Here is a 13,152-nt window from a genome sequence, read left to right on the forward strand (position 1 = left end):
AGGTTCGCCACCACTGCCTTAGACCAAGCCGTTGCACAGAAATTGGCCAGCTGTTCCCACTTCTTTTAACATTGGAGGGGTTTTATTCCAGAGTCCACTTGTGCTCTCCCCAAATTCTGTCTTCTTGGCACCTTACACCGCGTTCCCTTTTGTCTCGGTTTTTTCCAGAATCCCATGCCAGCCACCCCACCCCGCCTGCTACCCAGCGCCCCTTGGACTCTGTTCCCCCTCTGGCCCCCCAAATCACCACCTCGGCTCCCGAGATGACCAGGACCACCTCCTCCTCCCCATGGCATTCAGAAGACCATGCTTCCCGGCAGAGCCAGCCGGTCACCCGACGGATAACCAAGCCTGCCGTCCTCTCCACCCTTCCGTGGACAACTCAGGGCATCCGCCAGACCACCGCCCGGCCCCTCTTGACAGCCCCCGTGGTTCCTGCCGCCACTCAGACGGCTTACGTTGAATCGGGCAGCGCAGAAGGCAGCGGAGATCCAGAACTGGGCACCAGCGGAGATCAGGAAGGCAGTGGGGCCGGCTCTGCAGGTACGTTACACACCTGTTGTGTGCTCTGCAGGTATGTTACACACCTGTGTGTGTGTGTGTGTCTGTGGAGGTTCTCCGTCAGTCAGGTCCCGGTTGTCCCACAGGGGCTTTTTCAAGAGTCAGCTGGACTTTCTCTGTTTGTCTTCGAAGACGTTTCGCTTCTCATCCAACAAAGGCTTCTTCAGCTCAGGAATTCTGGGAATTGAAGTCCACGAGTCATAAAAGAGCCAAGGCTCCCCACCCCCGGTGCAGGGTCTCCTGCTTGAGCAGGATTTTAGATCAGAAGACCTGCAAGGTCCCGGTCCCTTACAACTCTCTTGTTCTGAATGATCGGCAAGCAGTCTTTTGAGAATTGATAGATTCTAACCTCCTTTTGGAAAAAGCTAAGCCTCTAGTCCCTATGGCCGCTGTAGAAAAAAAAGGGCAGGGTTTTTTTTTCCCCCACCTCATCCTCAATTGGGGGCGTTTTGTCCTCCCTTACAATAGTAGCTGACAAATGGCGGGAGGTCGAGCAGTGATTTTAAAGCCGAGTGTGTTCAAAAGACCCGAGACCTCCCTGGTCTTCACACACCAGCGTTAACACTGGAAGTTTTTAAGAAGAAACTGGACAGCCATTTGTCCGAAGTGGTATAGGGTTTCCTTTCTGAGTAGGGGGTTGGACTACATGACCTCCAAGGTCCCTTCCAACTTTACTATTATTATCATTATTAATTGTGATCTTCTTCCTGTGGCTTGAACAGGGGAGGAAGAAACTGAAGACCCCAAGGTGACAGGTCCCCACCTGATCGAGAGAGCCACCTGTTACAACACCCCTCTGGGATGCTGCTCGGACGGAAAGACCCCGGCCGCTGACGCCGAAGGAAGCAACTGCCCAGGTAAACCACTTCCTCTCTTTTGCGGATGCCGAGCTTCACCGAGGAACGACGTTCTCGAAAAAGGCATCCTCAAGAAAAAAGCCAAGCTGTGCCCCTCTGGTGGTGAGGGTGAAGTGTTGGGGGCAGGGGTAGGCAACCTTGGCTCTTTTATGACTGGTGGACTTCAACTCCCAGGATTCCTGAGCCAGTCATGCTGAGGGGAAAGGGAGAGGTTTCCAAGCTGAGCCATGCTGGCTCAGGAATTCTGGGAGTTGAAGTCCAGGAGTCATGAGGGGGCCATAGTTCCCCCATGCTGGCTCAGGAATTCTGGGAGTTGAAGTCCACGAGTCATGAGGGGGCCATAGTTCCCTCATGCTGGCTCAGGAATTCTGGGAGTTGAAGTCCACGAGTCATGAGGGGGCCATANGTTCCCCCACGCTGGCTCAGGAATTCTGGGAGTCAATCAATCAATCTGTTTATTACAGCAGTAAGGCCAGACGTATTCTGGAAGTTGAAGTCCACGAGTCATGAGGGGGCCATAGTTCCCCCATGCTGGCTCAGGAATTCTGGGAGTTGAAGTCCACCAGTCATGAAGGGGCCATAGTTCCCCCATGCTGGCTCAGGAATTCTGGGAGTTGAAGTCCACAAGTCATGAGGGGGCCATAGTTTCCCTCATGCTGGCTCAGGAATTCTGGGAGTTGAAGTCCACCAGTCATAAAAGAGCCCAGGTTGCCTACCCCTGGTTTAGGGAATGCAGTTCATCCCCACTGCTGCTTTTTCCTCCCCAAACTGTGTGAATTTCCTGACCCAGATCAACAGCACCCAGGAGGGAAATGAAAAGGGGAGGGTCCCTTGTCCTCCCTTTCTCTTCCCTCTTTCTCTTCCCTCCTCCTCTTTCTCTTTCCACCTTCCCTTCTTTCTCCCCTTTTGTTCCGGTGTTTGCATGCCAGTAACCCCCCTCCTCCCCCTCCTCTTTTTTTCAATAGTTGATGGTTTTTCTCTCTCTCTCTCGGCCCCAGCTAACCCTCTTTCTCTCGTTACTCAGCCGGTCCAGGAGGGTCCCCACCCAGGCTGCAACTTGGAGGACCTTGTATGGTAAACTCTTGCCAGTTCTGCTACCCCGGTCTTCCCCTTTCCCCCCCCTCAGAGTACTAACCCTCCCCATGAGCCTCCTTCTGATCCATCCAGACTAACCCCGAACCCGCGGCGCTGTTCATCTGCCACCATCTTGTTCCTTACCGCTTTCTGCCGAGGGGCTGAACACTCTTTTTTAACGGTTTGGGTGTCGAATCAAAGCTTATTTTGACACACTGCCTCCCATGTTGCTTTCTTTAGTCAACGTTAACCCAACGGTCTCTTCCTGGCCTTGTCTCTCCTCCCCCCCCCACCTCCCTGTTTCTTCCCTGCAGCCACCAAAGTCTTCCAAGGGGTCCTCATTTTGGAAGAGGTGGAGGGCCAAGAGTTGTTTTACACCCCCGAAATGGCCGATCCCAAATCGGAGCTCTTTGGGGAGACAGCCCGGAGCATCGAAAGTGTGGTAAGCAAACACGAAAAACCATCTGTCCACTTGTGGTGGGGTTGCGTAGCACAATTGTGGCTGCTTTCCCACAACCCTGGAGGGGGGGATCAGCACCCCCTGTCGGTCCATCCAATTAAAATCCAGCTTTGCAGGAGATTTTGAGGAGGACCCTAGTGGGTGAATAAGGATGCTGATGCCTAAATCTTTTTTTGGTGATTGGTTTGTTTCATTTCTGGGCAGCTGGACGAGCTTTTCCGCAACTCGGAGGTCAAGAGGGATTTTAAGAGTGTCCAGGTGCGGCATCTGGGCCAAAGCAGCGCGGTCAGGGTCATTGTGGAGTCCCATTTTGATCCAGGTAAGTCTGCACCTGGTTCTCCCTCAATCGGTTAGATTTACGATTGATCCGTTGGTTGGTTTGAATTCAGTCACTCTTGAGCAGGGGTGGGCAACTACGGGCCCTTTTAGGATCTGTGGACTTCGACGCCCAGAATTCCTGAGCCAGTCTGGATGGAGGGGAGGAAGGAAGCATGGCCGGCTCAGGAATTCTGGGCCTTGAAGTCCACAGGTCATAAAGAGGCCATAGGTGCCCAGCCATGCTCTTGAGGCTACATCCGTAGGGACTACATCTAAGCCCACCTCCCATTCTCCCCTGCCACAACAACCCTAGAAGGTAGGCCAGGCTGAAAGGGAGCAAGGACCTTTTTCCTAGTCCTTGTCCCACTCCTTCACTTCAACACCGCTCCAGCTGTGTCTGTTGTGGACTTAAAACTCCCATCCTCTCTCGCCAGGCCGGCCAGGAGTCCAGGATGATGGAAATGGAAAGCCTGAGTGTTTGTATTATCCTAGGCCATTGTTGCCCCCCCCCCCCCCCGTTCTCTCAATTCTTAAAAGCTGGAAGGATTCAGGCTGGCTGGAGATTGTAATAATTCTGCTTTTTTCCCCCAGAAGAATTTCCAGGCAGGCAAAAGGATGCCGCAGAATCTGGTCCCGGATTTTCTGCTTTTTTTTATAATGCAGGATCAACGTTCCAAATCCCCCCCTTTTTTTTTTTTTCCTTTCCTTAGAGCCAAAAGACTTGTTCTGAGTTCAAAGCTTTTATCAGACGGTGGCACATAAAAAAAGAAAAAGAAAAAAAAGCAGTTTGTCTTTTGCTTTTCATTTTGAAACCCCTTTTAAAGCGTGTCTTTTGCTTAGCGAAAAGAAAGGGGAAGCTGAGCCCGGGGGGGGGGGACTCTGTGTGTGTGTGTGTGTGTGTGTGTGTGTGTGTTGTTTGCTGGCTTCAATGTGGAGGATGCCCCCTCCAGGCTCCTGTTTCTTCTTTTCCTTGATGTTTGTAGCTACTTCTTACACGGCTGCCGACATCCAGAGGGCCCTTTTGAAGCAGATCAAAGCCTCTAAGAAAAAAACAGTCTTGGTGAAGAGGCCGCAGCATGAGAACATCAAGTTCATGGACTTTGGTATCTTCCCTTCTTCCTTCTCCCCTTTCTCCCTCTTTTCATCCTCTTTCTCCTCCCTCCCTCCCTTCTTTCCTATCTCTCTACTTTTGTCCCTTTTTTCCCTGTCTCGGCGGTTAACATTTTCCTTGCCAAAAAAAATGTTCATCCCTCCCCAGAAAGTCCACTAAATCTTCCTGGGATTTTGCGAAAGGGTTTTTCGCTGCGAAGACAGGCAGTTCCCTTTTGGTGGGCAGCGTTGCCAGCTTCCTCTTCCTCTCCTGGAGCCAGGGGTGCCAATTCCTACAGCTTTTGCCCAAGAGAGATGCTTTTCCTAATTTTCCTCTGTTTGGGAAAGGTGGAACAAGAACAAAGTTTTCGGCCAGCTGCTTAACAGGCTGGGTTTTTCTCTCCAGAGTTTTGATCCGTAGCTTAATCTGGGACTGATAGGGTGAGACAGTGCTCCTATTTCTTTTAATCGCTCCATTAATTCCTAAGAAACTTTATCCTGCCTGAGCTTCACGTTTGGGCAGGGACAGCGTCCACAACCGCAGAGCCAACGGAGAAAAGATTTGTTTCTCCGCTTTCTGTCTCTTCCCTCTTATGCCTTCTCTCCATCATGGTTGGGTTTCTTGTGGTGGGGAGTTCCACTGTTCCATTCCAGTCCCCCAACCCTTCAGCTTCCTCTTGTTTAGAGATGGGAAAGCCTGGGGGGGGAACTGAAAAATTTGTGGGGAAAAAGCAGCTTTGGGAAAAAATGGGAAAAAGCCCTAGGTTTTTCCCATTTTTTCCAGGTTTTTTTTCCCATCTCTACTCTTGTTCTCCTTCTAGACTGGATCCCCCAGCTTTTCACCACCACCACCACCACCACGATCGCCACCACCATGGCCCCCACAGCCAGCGGCTCCCAGCGGTTCCCCATCACCCCTACCGGCCGGACCCTGAATCCAGGACGGCTAAACGGGAAATCCTCTGGGACGGTCGCAACCAAAAGACCCGGCACCACCCTTCCAGCCTCCACGGATCGGAAGAAGCCCCTGCGCCCTGTGCCCACCACCCGGAAGCCCGCTCGGCCCTGTGAGTCTCACCCCTGCTTGCATGGGGGCACCTGCGAGGATGACGGCCGAGATTTTACCTGCAGCTGTCCAGCCGGAAGAGGAGGGGCTGTTTGCGAGAAAGGTAAGTCCAAGGATGAAATTCCCTGACAGCGAGAACAATTGATCAGTGGAACCTCTGACTGTGGGTGCTCCATCACTGGAGGTTTTTAAGAAGAGATTGGTGTAGGTATAGGGCAGTGATGGCGAATCTTTTAGAGTCCGAGTGCCCAAACTGCAACCCAAAACCCATTTATGCATCGTCCGGTGCCAGGTGGGTGTGGTCCATTGGCTGGGTGTGGCCTATTGAGTGGGCATGGCTGCAGTGGTAACGGCAGACTGGGTGGGACTAAAAAGTTCAATCAATCAATTCCAACTTTGCAAGATCTTTTTTTTCTCTGGGAGAAGTTGAAATTGACTGAATGAACCTTTTTTTTTTTTGCACATGACGGTGGAGGCCTAAAGCAAAAAGGTTTTATAAAACCCAGCTGAAGGCCTAGGACTGGGGCGACAGCGTGCGTGCCCACAGAGGCCTCTGGCACCCGTGCCATAGGTTCGCCAACTCTGGTATAGGGTCTCCTGCCCGAACAGGGGGGTAGACTAGAAGACCTCCAAGGTCCCTTCCAACTCTGTTATTCTGTGTTCTATGTTCTAAATCATCTTCCCCACAAACATAAACGTAGCATAACAGGGTTCAAGAGGAAGAAGAAATATCCACTTTGGGGAAGAAGCATCCCATTTCTGCTTCTCAGCTCTGGCAACACAGCCTGCCTGTTTCCTTTGATTTATTTATGACTGATGTTTATCCCCCCCCCCCCCGCCACTCTCCAAATGGCTCTAAGGGCCGGGCAACAAAGAGGCAGCATTATACACCAAGTGGTCTCACAGAAGGGGGCCACTGTTGAGAAGGCACCGAAAAGCATTCCTGCTTTTCAAATGAATAATGGGGCATTCAGAGCCAAAGGGGCGATGATGGGGGGGGAGATGGGTAAATGCAGCACACCTACGTTTTGTAAAGAAAGGGTCTTTTCTTACACTGCAACACACTCAAGGGAACGGTGTAAAGGACATGGTGAGAGTTTCTGGGGGGGGAGAAGTGCTTTTATCCCCCTGGATTCAAAAGCTCTTGCTTGAATAAGGAATAACGCAGGGATTCCCCCTCCCTCCCCGTAGCCTCCTGGCTTTCTTCCTCTTGATCCTAACACACAATTTCCCCTGTGAATTCTCTGCCCCGTCGCAGCCATCCGATACTTCATCCCCAGCTTCGGCGGGAAGTCCTACCTGGCCTTCAAAATGATGAAGGCCTACCACACCGTGCGCATCGCCGTGGAATTCCGGGCCTCCGAGCTGAGCGGGCTGCTCCTGTACAACGGGCAGAACCGCGGGAAGGACTTCATCTCCCTGGCACTGGTGAACGGATTCGTGGAGCTCAGGTGAGGGGTGGCCTGACCAGGTGGCAGGAGAGGTAGGGCTCGGAAGGCTTTCCTTGAAGCTAGATCGCCAACCAGACGCCCCGACGAGAACTTGGCAGGAGGGACATTGAAGAAACTGCAAGGCCATCGTTGTCAAAGCTGCTAACGTCGGATGATTTTGCTTTGACAACAGATGGAGATGCAGCCATTTTCTTCTTCTGTTTTACTCTTAGAGTTAGATGATGCTGGGGGTGGGTGGAATGTGCATGAGAGTTTAGCTAGACACAACAATAGTGAACCTAGTGTGAGAACCAAGGTTATTGAAGTAAGAGATGATAAGAAATGGCGGGCTGGAGAACTAGAGGGGAAACCTGCATTTCAAACTAATTGAGGAATGTGATTTATGACAGTTAATTGGAGGGAGGAATTGTGCTTTGATACTATGTGCTCAGGGGAGGGGAACCCAGTTTTTGGCTTCGACCGTATTAGTGCCGATGCCATGCTTCTCAAATAAAGATTCTTTAAGGTAAACAATGCCTCAAAGTTCTTCGAAGAGTTTCGTCTGTCGGAACCATGACAATCATCTCTCACAACCTCTCCCAGGTTCAACACCGGCTCGGGGACAGGCGTGATCACCAGCCGGGTGCCCATCGAGCCTGGCCAGTGGCACGCGCTGGTGGTCAACCGGAACCGGAGGAACGGCGTGCTGTCCGTGGATGGAGAGCCGCACGTCCACGGCGAGAGCCCAAGTGGAACCGATGGGCTAAATCTCGACACCGACCTCTTTGTTGGAGGAGCCCCAGAAGACCAAATTGCTGTGTGAGTAATTTTGAGGGAGGAGGGCTTCGTCCACCGATGGCTGGCAATTTTTCTAGATATCAGAAGACGGCTATCCAGTCCCCCCTCGTCCTTCTCTTCATTAAACTACTAGACAGACCCAATTCCAGCAACCGTTCCTTATATGCTTTAGCCTCCAGCCCCCTAATGAGCTGCAGTTGTGTTGAGCATGTTGCTTAAAGGAGACTGAGCTGTGTGGGAGATCCTTAGCAAGCCAGGATCCCACATCCCATAGTCCCTGGCTGGAGTGCCCTTGCTTTAAACCCGGAGGAGAGATTTTAGCAACTCCTGGGCCAGTGGTGAGACTCGGGGTTCAGAGCGCCCTTCGGGAAGGTTGAAGTCTTTGGGTGATTTCCTGGCTTGTCTCTCTCCTAGGGTGGCCGAGCGCACGTCGGTCACCGCTGGCCTCCAGGGCTGCGTCCGTCTGCTGGACGTCAACAACCAAATGTATGACCTGCGGGAGAAAGGCGACGACGTGCTCTATGGCAGCGGGGTGGGCGAGTGTGGCAACAACCCCTGCCAGCCCGACCCCTGCCACCACGGTGGGCTCTGCCACGTCGTGGAGGCCGAGATGTTTCACTGCGAGTGTCTCAACGGCTACACAGGTGGGCAGAGCCTCTGTGTGCGTTTGTGGGTGTATGTAAGCTGGCGTCCCCTTCTTCCCTGCAGAGCTAGCGTTCTAAATGCAGGGAGGAGGCGTTCCCCCCCCCCCCCGGGCAGGCTGGCTATCTGCATACACAGAGGGGTGAAGAGGCTGGGACTCTCTCCCCCAATCCGCTGCTCTGGTGAAAATGATGGTTGGTGGAAGAGAACTGGGTAGAACTGTGGGGTCCGTGGTGCCCTCTGAGCTTGGTGGCCTTCTTGCAGACGTTTCATTGACTGCACTAGGTAACATCATCAGTGCTAGGAGAGAGTGGGGTTTGCAGGGAGGAGTAGAAAGAGAAAGACTGGGGGGTTCCTGTTGCTCTCTGAGATGAGTTATTTTCTTGTAGATGTTTCATTACCCAACTAGATAACATCATCAGTTTTCAGGGAGGAAGAAGAAGAGGAGGAGGAGGAGGAGGAGGAGGAGGAGGAGGAGGAGGAGAAGAAGAATGGGGTCCCTGGCACTGTCTTGCAGAAGTTTCATTACCCAACTAGATAACATCATCAGTTTTCAGAGAGGAGGAAGAGGAGAATGACTATGGGGTCCCTGGCACTGTCTGAGCCGGGTTATTTTCTTGCAGACGTTTCATTACCCAACTAGATAACATGATCAGTGCTAGAAGGGAGCAGGAGCGGGGTTTGCAGAGGAAGAGGAGGCTGTGGGGTCCTTGGTGCTACCTGAGCTGGGAGCTTTTCTTGCAAATGATTGCCAAATCCATTCAAAGCCCCTCCAGATGTTAGCTGCCTTGCTAATTACTCTTTGCCTCTTGCCCTGCCCTAGGACCCACCTGTGCCGACGAGAGGAACCCCTGTGACCCCAATCCCTGCCACCTCTCCGCCACCTGCTTGGTCTTGCCCGAAGGCGGGTCGAAATGCGAATGCCCCATGGGGCGAGGAGGCGAATTCTGCGAATCAGGTGAGTGGCCTCTGGGAAAAGCTGGAAAAGGTGGGGTTAGGCCAGGATTGCAGCTGCGACGGAGGTTGAAATCATCCAAGCAGAATTGGTTGCAAGACGGATCCTTAAGGGCCAGTCTTTTTCAACCTCAGCAACTTTTTAAGACAGGTGGACTTCAAACTCCCAGAATCCCCCAGCCAGCACAGCACAGAATTCTGGGAGTCGAAGCCCACCCGTCTTAAAAGTGGCCAAGGTTGACAAAACGCTGCATAAGACACTCCTCCGATTACGCTCCTGCCGTTATTATGCCCATGGAGTTAAATTTCTGTGTGAAGCTGTCCTGCTTCCAAATAAAAGTTTCTCCAGCCAGAATTTCCAGGGATCTTTTTCACATTTCTTTAAACGTTTAAAATGAAAAAAAAACATCATCCGCTTTTGATCCCAACCCCCTTTCGTGGGAGCTTTCGATCCACAGACCGGGCAGCCTGTCGTACGTTGGATTTGAGCTTATAGCAAACGGCACAAACCCTGTTAATTCAACAAGCCACCGCTTAGCACACATCCAGTAAATGGCTTTTGTTACTTCATCCATGCCGCCTCTTCTCCCTCTCTCTCTCTTAGTTGCAGAAATGGACCAGACCATGCCTTTTCTGCCAGAATTCAACGGATTCTCATACCTGGAGTTGAATGGTCTTCAGACATTTGTGCCAGATCTACAGTATGTTTTTTTTTCTCTCTTCCTTTTCCTTCCTTCCTTCCTTCCTCACCGCTTCAAGAAAATAGTAATGATGTTAACAACTGAAGTGGAAATCTTCATTTATAAGTATTTTCTATTGACTGTGTCGTTCTTTATGCCGGAGAGAAAGCGCTGATTGCACTTAACGTCACCTCCTAGTTCCCTGCCAAATACAGGCAGTCCTCGACTTAACGACCACAGTCGGGATCAGAACTTCCGTCGCTAAGTGAGTCCTGCCCAGTTTTATAGCCTATTTTGCCGTGGTCATTATCAAACGGCTGGGCTGTTAAATGAATCCGGTCGGCCATTAAGTGAATCCAGATTCCCCCCTAGAAGCCAGCTGGGAAGATGACAAATGGCGACCCTGAGATACCGCAACCATTATAAGTTCATTTGGGTTGCCAATTTGAATCACGGGACCGTGGGGAATGATGCAATGGTCGTAAGTGCGAGGACTGGTCTTTTTTCAGCGCCCTTGTAACTTTCAATGGCTGCTAAACGAATGGTTGTAAGTTGAGGACTTACCTGTAGAGGCTTTTTTTTCCCCTTCCTTTTTTATTCTCTCTGTCTCTCCACTCTTTTTTTTTCTCTTCTTCTTCTTTTCTCCTGTCTTTCATTCTTTTTCTTTTCCAGGGATGATGTATGAATTGGGGCAAAATGGTGATTCAGATCCATCAGTTGGATCCGAACTCTCCTCCTGCTGCTTTCAGGGTTTGATTGGGTTCAGTCGCTGAATCATTTCAGCTTTCCAAACTGATTTGAGGGGATCTGACAAGCCGAGAAGTTCCGAAATCTCTTTGGAAGCCTCTTAATTCAGTTTGAGAACTCAAATCCTCCCGGCTGATTCCCTATCGGATTCAGTCAGGAATCAGGTCAAATTTCCAGATGAAATATTCATACGGCCTACTTTTTAAAAACAAAACAAAACACACACACCTTTTCTTTTCTTCTGGTTTTTGTTTTGTTCTGGTTTTTGCAACGTGGGAAATTATTTTTCCCCACGTTGTTGATTTGCCTCTGTTCGATCCCCCAGGGATAAGATGGCCATGGAAGTGGTATTCCTGTCCAGAAATCCAAACGGTTTAATTTTCTACAATGGACAGAAGACGGATGGAAAAGGAGATTTTATCTCCTTGACCCTTCACAATGGATACCTGGAGTACAGATATGACTTGGGCAAAGGAGCGGCCGTAATCAAGTAAGAAAATGTTCCCTTATCTGTTGGTTTTTTTAAAGTTAAAATTGAGGCGTATTTCAGCCCTTATGGACTTCCCAGAAAAAAAAACCTAGGAAAGCAGGTTTTACATACATTTATTTCATTTCTTTACATCCTGTCACCATGGGGAAAACCCTTGACAGCTTCTAAGATATGAAAAATGAATGAAAGCGTCCGAAGTACAGTTAGGCGTATATTTTTTCACCTGCTTTGCAAAATCATAACCTAATAAATCAAACCAAAAACTTTTGTACTGTCATTGCAACTTTAGAACGCTGGGTTTCATAACAGCCTTACAAATAATAACAAAGTATATCACTGTGATTGGGTTGTCGCCTTATCGGTGGGATGGGCAGCATATAAATTTAATGAAATAAAGAAGTAAAAAAATATTTTGGGTGGGGAAGAGGAAAAAAAAGAAAGAAAAGAGGAAAACAAAAAAGAGTTAAAAGGTTTTGAAATTTCACTACTTTTCTTCGATTTAAAAGTCTTGATTACAGACCCCCGGAAATCATTATAACTCAAATTTTAAATATGGGATTAAACCTAAACCATATGGAATTGTATTGTCCTATCTTGGCTTTTCCAAAACCAAACTCTTGACTGATTTTAAAAAGTTCCCAGTGTGAAACTAGGGCAGGGGTAGGCAACCTTGGCTCTTTTATGATTTGTGGACTTCAACTCCCAGAATTCCTGAGCCAGCCATGCTGAGGTAAAAGGGAGAAGCTTCCAAGCTGAGCCATGCTGGCTCAGGAATTCTGGGAGTTGAAGTCCACAAGTCATGAGGGGGCCATAGTTCTCCCACACTGGCTCAGGAATTCTGGGAGTTGAAGTCCAGGAGTCATGAGGGGGCCATAGTTCCCCCATGCTGGCTCAGGAATTCTGGGAGTCAATCAATCAATCAATTTATTACAGCTGTAAGGCCAGACATATTCTGGGAGTTGAAGTCCAGGAGTCATGAGGGGGTCATAGTTCCCCCACGCTGGCTCAGGAATTCTGGGAGTCAATCAATCAATCTGTTTATTACAGCCGTAAGGCCAGACATATTCTGGGAGTTGAAGTCCACGAGTCATGAGGGGGCCATAGTTCCCCCATGCTGGCTCAGGAATTCTGGGAGTTGAANGGGGCCAAAGTTCCCCCATGCTGGCTCAGGAATTCTGGGAGTTGAAGTCCAGGAGTCATGAGGGGGCCATAGTTCCCCCATGCTGGCTCAGGAATTCTGGGAGTCAATCAATCAATTTATTACAGCTGTAAGGCCAGACATATTCTGGGAGTTGAAGTCCAGGAGTCATGAGGGGGCATAGTTCCCCCATACTGGCTCAGGAATTCTGGGAGTTGAAGTCCACGAGTCATGAGGGGGCCATAGTTCCCTCATGCTGGCTCAGGAATTCTGGGAGTTGAAGTCCAGGAGTCATGAGGGGGCCATAGGTCCCCCATGCTAGATCAGGAATTCTGGGAATTGAAGTCCACGAGTCATGAGGGGGCCATAGTTCCCCCATGCTGACTCAGGAATTCTGGGAGTTGAAGTCCACAAATCATAAAAGAGCCAAGGTTGCCTACCCCTGAAGTAGGGGAACCAGCTTAGCTTAATGGCTTCAGAGACAGAATAGAATGAGTCTTGTTTTGTCTTTTTCTCCCTGTGTAATATCTTGCGTTCTTCCCCCAGGAGCAGAGAGCCCATCGCTCTGAACACCTGGATCAGTGTCTCACTGGAGAGGAACACCCGGAAAGGCATCATGAGGATTAACAACGGAGAACGGATCCTGGGTGAATCGCCGGTAAATTAATGCCACTCTCGAAGACATTTGGGACCCCCTTGTGGGCAGTTTCTTAAATTCAGACAAGGATTGCAATCCTCCCCCTCTCTTTTAGCCTCCCGCGGTCTTCCCCAGAGGCACCTTATCGTGATCTGACTGCATTTGCACACAATACGTTTAATCCGGTTATTAAATTAATTCGCTTTTTTTT

At 50.1% G+C, this 13,152-nt stretch overlaps 1 protein-coding gene across 1 annotated transcript in view; it reads left to right on the forward strand.

Moving 5' to 3' along the window:
* The window catches only part of AGRN (agrin), a gene marked incomplete at its 5' end in the record, with an annotated part of 55,297 nt that overhangs the window by 30,790 nt on the left and 11,355 nt on the right, over nt 1–13,152 (forward strand). Inside the window, 13 exons of the mRNA XM_029286565.1 lie at nt 169–543; nt 1,284–1,418; nt 2,807–2,934; nt 3,157–3,271; nt 4,254–4,373; nt 5,181–5,528; nt 6,684–6,876; nt 7,459–7,674; nt 8,068–8,297; nt 9,119–9,253; nt 9,854–9,950; nt 11,002–11,166; nt 12,851–12,962. Coding sequence (XP_029142398.1) covers nt 169–543; nt 1,284–1,418; nt 2,807–2,934; nt 3,157–3,271; nt 4,254–4,373; nt 5,181–5,528; nt 6,684–6,876; nt 7,459–7,674; nt 8,068–8,297; nt 9,119–9,253; nt 9,854–9,950; nt 11,002–11,166; nt 12,851–12,962 — 2,369 coding nt within the window. The remainder of the gene's footprint in view (nt 1–168; nt 544–1,283; nt 1,419–2,806; nt 2,935–3,156; nt 3,272–4,253; nt 4,374–5,180; nt 5,529–6,683; nt 6,877–7,458; nt 7,675–8,067; nt 8,298–9,118; nt 9,254–9,853; nt 9,951–11,001; nt 11,167–12,850; nt 12,963–13,152) is intronic.

This window comes from Protobothrops mucrosquamatus, unplaced genomic scaffold (assembly GCF_001527695.2).
Source record: "Protobothrops mucrosquamatus isolate PMUCROS unplaced genomic scaffold, P.Mucros_1.0 scaffold4088, whole genome shotgun sequence".
NCBI lineage: Eukaryota > Metazoa > Chordata > Lepidosauria > Squamata > Viperidae > Protobothrops > Protobothrops mucrosquamatus.